Here is a 7,428-nt window from a genome sequence, read left to right as displayed (position 1 = left end):
TTCTCTCTTTAGGCTTTCTATCGTTTGCGTCTCGTATATTTGCATCTCCTTTTTATTTATTTCTGGTTTATTTACTCTTTCTGAATTATGATGCACATCTTTTTTTTTTTTTGACGGGTTAATATACATTTTTGGGGGGGATTTGTTTCTTCAAATTCAAAGGCTGAACACAATTCCAAAAGATAATCAATTCACAGTCTAATCATATTCATTAGGTAAACCGTTTTAATGTTTATCTTTTCATTCTAAAGGATGTCAGCCTACTGTATTAGGAATAGGCCTATCTAAAACACAATAAAAATGCTGCTCCGTACCCCCATCCAGATTTCTAAAACACACACGAATAATAATAAAAAAAAAAGAAAATAAAACCTCCAGACCAATAAAAATAGCACATAAAAGAACTAACCTAACACTGATCTCGAGAAAATATTCAAACTATTTTAACATGTCAAGTCAACGCCCAAACGTGGCGTGTCGACCCCGTAGACTTTCGTCCCCCCAACATAAGATATCTCAATGTATTTTATTTTTGTGATATTCGATCCAGCTGTTTTATTACTTTCTCTTGTTTTCTCTCGTGGTATTTTGTCCATGATTCTTTTTTTTTATTTACATTTTTATTTATTTATTTTTTTTTTTTGGTTGAGGAATCTATTTCTCATGAATTATTGCAATTTATCCAATCGATATATTTTTTTCCTCCCCCTGGATAAGTTTTCTCCTTGCTTTTGTTGTTGTTGTCGGTCTCTCTCTCTCTTTTTTTTCTTGTTCCTCCTTTTATTTTCTCTTTCGCATTCTACCTTGACCCGCTTTCTCCTTTCCCTCGCTTCCAATTTGCATTTTTTTTTATCCTTCTTTCTTCCGTAGGTTTATTTTCGTTTCTTATTTCTCACCGATACATAAAAAAGGAAGAGCGGGAAAATCGCAGAAAAAAAGGAGAGAAGAGAAAGATAGGAGAGAAAATTCTCTCTAATTGTCTATCTACATCATTTGCCTTTGGGGAAGAAGGGGGAGGGGGGGGGAGGGACACCCATTAAACAATGGGTGTTATGCCCTCCCTTCCCTTCCCCCTTTTTTCTCTCCTCCTCCTCCTTCTCTTTCTCCTTTTCTTCTCTCTTCTCTATCTCCCTATCCGTACACTCAAAACGCATCATTTTTTATCACCGACGACTATCATCATCTTTCTCACACACATTCTCTCTCCCTTTTCCTGTTTTCTACATGAAATTAAATAGATTCTTCGTGTTCATTCTTGTCCCATCTTCTCCCCCTCCCCCCCCCACCTCCCCATGTGACCCTTCCTCCCCATCTCCTCCACCCTCCCTATTAACCCTTCCTCCTCCTCCCCTCCCCCCGTTCCTTCCCCCACCCCCCCTAACTTAAACCCCCTCCGTCATGTGACCCTTCCTTCTCCCCTCCCCCTCCCCCTCCCCCCCTTCTGTTACTGTCCCGTTGACCTACTTCCCTGCTACCACCTCCTCCCCCCCTCCCCCCTTCCCAGGTCCCTTCCTTCCCTCCCCCCTCCCCCCATACATGAAGGGGCCCAAGCGAAGCATCTTCGAACGGGATAACTTTTTGCTCTCTCTCTCTCTCTCTCTCTCTCTCCCTCTCTCTCTCTCCCTCTCTCTCTCTCTCTCTCTCTCAAGCGGGTTATCTTCACCGTTGGAAGTGTGGGGGAGGGGGAGGAGGGGGAGTGTGGGGGGAAAGGGTATTAAGTAGCGGTTTTACGCTTTCTACTTATCATTATTATTATTATTATTATTATTATTATTATTATTAATTTTATATCATTATTACTATTATTTTTGATTGGCTGAGACGGTCTACCTGAAATTATATTATCTCAATATATGAAATTAATGATAACGACCCTAGTGATATCAACAATCAAATTTGATCACCGTGTTTTATGTTCACCATAGCGTATAAAAAAAAAAAAAAAAAAAAAAAAAAAAAAAAAAAAAAAAAAAAAAAAAAAAAAAAACAATAATAATAATAACAACCCACATAATAAGCAACAACAAAAAATCACAGAACATAAAATAATAATAATAATAATAATAATAATAATAATAATAATAATAAAAATCGAAGCCAGACGTCAGTCAATCAACTCCTGTTACCAGACGGGCAGATCGAGGTAACCTCACACCAGGGAAAAATAAAATGACATTATAAACCGGATAATTCAACCTAGTTTATAAAGATGGCATTACATACACGCGCACACTAATACGTATGCATATTTTATACATGTATAAATATGTATGAATATACATGAATATAGTAAGTGTACATGGAACACGCATTCGTAAATATTGGGAATAAGTCCACGCATGCAGTAAATACATACACAGAAACGTGAAAATACACACAGATAACCGTTACATAGCACAGAAACGCACGCACACACACACACATACACATACACACAGACGATCATAACATTACACAAACGTATTCAATCTTTTCTTCTAAAGTTTATTTTATTTTCCATTTTCTCTCGTATTCCTTCGTTTCATTTCCTGGTCACCGTTTCCTTTTCTCTCTCTCTCTCTCTCTCTCTCTCGCCCTTTCGCCTCGCAGAATTTTCTTCACTATTAATCTCTCTCTCTCTCTCTCGTCTTTTGGCCCAACTTGCAGTACCTGTTTCGCGGCCTGGTCAGTCTTAGCCGGTTTGAGTACGTCGGTTTTACAGATAACAATGAAAAGAAGAAGAAGAAGAAGAAGACGAAGAAGAAGAAGAAGAAGAAGACGAAGAAGAAGACGAAGAAGAAGAAGACGAAGAAGAAGACGAAGAAGAAGACGAAAAGAAGACGAAGAAGAAGAAGGAGAAGAAAAAAATGGGAAGTGGCATAGAAAAAGGTTGAAAAATGTAGAAAAAACACTAAAAATAAAGGTTCAAAAGTTAGCGTGACAACTTCTTCAATTTCCCGCCATTTCTGAGCAATGATGATATTTTCCCGATTTCTATTTTTTTTTTTTTTTTTTGATTTCCCGGACTTTTTCCGCGTCCGAATGAAAAAAAAAGAAAACAAGAAAAAAGAAAACGTAAGACTTGAAATCCCTTTCTAAAAGAGAGAAAATCATAAAGAAAGAAAGAAAGAGAAAAAAAAAAAGCAAAAAGAAAAAAAAAATCGATGACATTTTTTTTTCTATTCTGTATGACAAAGAATAGATGACGCAGTAAAAAAAAAAAAAATCTACCAGCCTAATCAACAGACAAAAGAAAGCCGAGGGAAACCCAAAGAAAAAAAAATCTTATAGGCTTATCTTTATCCCTAAATCATCCTCTAAAAAGAGAAAAGATAGGAAAAAAATATATAAACAGGACAGCCAATAGAAGTAAACGAGGATGAGAAGAGAAAAGAGAGAGAGAGAGGATATGAAATAGGAAAAATAGAAGTAGAAGAGGAGGAATATCGAGAAGGAAAGGAATGGGGGAGAGAAGAAAAGATTAGCGTGAGAGAGAAGAGAGGAGGGAATAAGGGGGAGAGAAGAGAAGAGGGAGGAGGGGGAGAGGAGAGAGAATGGGTGGGGGATAGGGAAGAATGGGAGAGAGAGGAAGGAAAGCGGGGGGGGGGGGTAGAAAAGGAGGCTTGACTTTGTGTCTCGAATAACGGCTCAAACCGCAACTATTAATGGTGCATAACTTAACTATTTAAGGGAAGCTCGCGGCGAGAAAGAGAGAGAGAGAGAGAGAGATAGAGAGAGAGAGATAGAGAGAGAGAGAATGAGAGAGATAGAGAGAGAGAGATAGAGAGAGAGAGAGAGAGAGAGAGAGAGAGAGAGAGAGAGAGAGAGAGAGAGAGAGAGAGAGAGAGAGAGAGAGAGAGAGAGAAAAGAGAGAGATAGAGAGATAGATAGATAGAGAGAGAGAATGAGAGAGAGAGAGAGAGAGAGAGAGAGAGAGAGAGAGAGAGAGAGAGAGAGTGAACAATAAGGAAACAAAAAGAAAGGCTTATACCTAACACATAAGCAGTGGCGGCTGCTTGATCAGAGATACCTGTCCTAAATGTATGGTGAAAGCTGTTGATGGATATTATGTAAACTAGTTTGGGTGAAAACAAAAAACGCACACACAGACACATACGAACCCCCACCCTAAACAAACGCACACGTACGCGTGTACACACACACACACACACACACACACACACAGTCCCCCCACTAAACATAATAGTAAACAGACACACGCAAATACACTCAACTCCCCTGTCTCTCCCTATAAAAAAATTCTCCACAGAGATAAAATGACTTCACCGCGTTTTTATTTCTAACAAGGAAGCCAATACCAGAAGCTGTCAGCGGCGGGAAAGCTGCACCGGAAAACGTGTAGTGTAATATAAGCCTTAGAAACCCTGCCACTTTTCATTTTCGAATTGGAAAAATAAACAAATAAATAAATAAATAAATAAATAATAATAATACATAAAAAAATAAATTAATAAGCTGAATACATATACGAAGAAAAAATCAAACTTGTGTGCACAGGTATATTTATTAGAAACGTTTTGTTTGCGGTTATGTTAATACATCTGTACCTATACCTGTATTTACATCTATCGTTCTATATTTTTGCCATGGATAAAATTAATAAAAGTATCCTACGAACCAGATTATTTTTATTTACCGTAAAAATAACCTAAATTCTGACAAGCGAGGCGTTTACAGCCCGCTGAGATCAGATTATAAGCCCCCACTTCTACTTATCATCATTTATATATTTTCTTTTACGGTCAATTCTTTACTCAATCTCCCTTTTATGCCTTCTCAACTCGATTTATTAACAAGTCATTCTAGAATCTCCCAGACGCGGCTCAACCCAAAACACATAATCCCCAAAACCGGACAGACTTTGAGCGCCAAATCATGTGAAAGAAGTGGGTCAGCTGAGGAGGGAAGGACATCTCGCGGCAAAGTTTCGCATTATCTCTTGGAAGAGGAGGAGGCTGGGGAAGAGGGGGAGGAGGGAGAGGTGGAGGAGGAGGAGGTGGAGGTGGAGGAGGAGGAGGAGGAGGTGGTGAGAGAGGGAGAGGTGGATGTAGTGGGGGAGGGAGAGGTGGAGATGGAGGAAGAGGAGGAGGAGGAGGAGGAGGAGGCTAGGGAAGAGGAAGAGGAAGAGGAGGAGGTGAAGGAGGAGGAGGAGGGAGAGGTGGAGGAAGGTGAGGTGAAGAGAAAGGTGGAGGATGAGTATGAGGAAAAAGATGGTGAAGAAGGATGAAAAGAATGAGGTGGAAGACGATATGGAAGAAAGGGGTAGAAAACAGAGAAAGAGAAATTACCAGGGAAGGACCAGTCGAAAATGACAAAGGGGAAAAAATAGACGATAATGACAGATTGAGAATAAAAAAAAGTGATCGAAAAAAAGAAAGAAAGAAACTGCGGCAGAAAAAAGTAACTCAAGGAAAAAAAAAACGAAATAAAGGCCAGCACACAAACATACAAAAAGCAGGCATCCTCATCAAACGAGCTTATCTCCCAAGAAACGATAAGATGTCATCATATTAGCATAAAATGACATGCTCTACACGACGGGAGAATGATCACTATCTGCCGGTATTTAGGTTTCCTCGCGTGCTTAAGCTGAATGAAGGAAGACCGGGATTAGATGGCATTACGGTATGCAAATAATCAAATGACTGTTTATCTGGTTGTTGGGGGGAGAGGTGAAGAGGGGTGAGGGATGGAAAGGAGGCTAATGGAGGAAAGGAAGGAGAGAAGGAGAGAAGGAGAAAGATAGAAAGATAGATAGATAGATAGAGAGAGAGACTGGTAGAGAGAGAGATAGCAAAAGGAAGAGCAAGGTAAAGAGCTATACATACAGAAAAAAAAAACGAAAAAAGGAGACAGAATGGCGAAGGGAAGGAAAAAGGTGATGTTATGGGGGAGGGGAGGGGAGAGGGAGGCGAGTGATCAAGACGCACACGTGTCTGGAGTGTATAATCGTATCGTAAACAGCGTAAATATGTCGGGAAGAATGCAATAAAACGCGATTCTTGTTCCCTTGATGGATCTCTCGGGTGGGTGGAGGGGGGTATGAGGAGGCAGGGAGTGGAGAGTGAGGAGTGGATTGGGGAGGAGGAGGAAGGTGGGGAGAGGGGTGGGTATACAAGGAGGGAGGGGGTGGAGAATGGGAAAGATAGGGAGACGAGTGAAGAATGGGGAAAGAGAGGAGAGGAATGGGGTATGAGGAAGATGAGGGAGGACTATAAAGAGGGAATGGGATAGTCGGGGAGAAGGGCATAGAATGAGGAACGCGAGGGAAGAGTATAAGGGAGAAGGAGAGGGAAGATAAGAAGAGGAGAGTAGAGATATAAAAGCGAGGAGAAGAAGGGGATGGGGATAAGGGAAGAAGATGGAGATTGATGATGATAGCTACTATACATCATCTGTTCTACGTGGAATGATTTATCAAGAGAAAGATTGATTTTAAGAGAATGCTAATGTATACTGTCGTTATCATCGTTACTATCATTGCTACTGGTGTTATTATGATCGTTATCATTTGTAAAACTACTGTTATTATAATTACTACTTTCATCGTTATCATTGCTACCATCATATCCACTGCTCTTTTATAACCATAATTAGACATTACTGTATCATTATTCATGGCCATACATAATGAGAAATTGAGAAGAAATTGGGTCACCCCCCCCCCACCCGAAATATACGACGGCAGCGGATGCACAGAGGCCTCAGAAACCATTACAAATCCCATTAATGGAGGTCAAATAAGGTCATAATGGTTTAAACGCAAAAGGAAAATACTCTCCCAAAGCGGGTTTCATCAATCCTTTTTTATGTCGTTTATCTTATCAGGTAATATCATTCCTTATTGGGAGGCAGTGAGGAACGCAGATTGTGGAGGGATTCATTGTATGCAAATGTGGGTGGGGGGGGGGGTGAAGTAGTGGCTGGGGTTGGGGGAGACACGCAGGGAATGGGGAGGGGGGGTTGGTTTATGAGGCACAGGGGGAGGGGTGGTGGTGGTAGGGAGTCAGTGAGGCTAGGGATTTCATGTTGAAGAAAACATTCATTTAATCATTTCACATTTTAGCCAATCCAACCATTTAAAAAAAACCTTCAATAATCCCCCAAACCAAGAACACAATGTTACTCCCCCGAAGAAAAAGAAGAAAAGAAAAAAAGTAGTAGATAAAAAAGACTGTACTCACCGATTTTCTTGTTGATGGTGATGGCGGGGCCGAGCTGAGAATCCGTGACGACGGCGGCGACGCTGAAGGTGTAGTCGATATTGGGGAGGATGCAGTAGTTGCACACTTCAGGGTTCAGGGTGTAGCTACACTTGTTTTCTGAGCACTGGGGGGAGAGAAGGGGTGGGATTAGAGGCTTTTGTGTTCTATGAGGTCTTTGGGACTGATATATATATATATATATATATATATATATATATATATA

At 40.5% G+C, this 7,428-nt stretch overlaps 1 protein-coding gene across 1 annotated transcript in view; it reads right to left on the bottom strand.

Moving 5' to 3' along the window:
- The window catches only part of LOC119573277, a 132,902-nt gene that overhangs the window by 78,727 nt on the left and 46,747 nt on the right, over positions 1–7,428 (bottom strand). Inside the window, exon 8 of the mRNA XM_037920433.1 lies at positions 7,185–7,329. Coding sequence (XP_037776361.1) covers positions 7,185–7,329 — 145 coding nt within the window. The remainder of the gene's footprint in view (positions 1–7,184; positions 7,330–7,428) is intronic.

The sequence above is a fragment of the Penaeus monodon genome, chromosome 5, assembly GCF_015228065.2.
Source record: "Penaeus monodon isolate SGIC_2016 chromosome 5, NSTDA_Pmon_1, whole genome shotgun sequence".
NCBI classification, from domain to species: domain Eukaryota; kingdom Metazoa; phylum Arthropoda; class Malacostraca; order Decapoda; family Penaeidae; genus Penaeus; species Penaeus monodon.
This window is presented reverse-complemented; position numbering and strand designations above follow the sequence as displayed.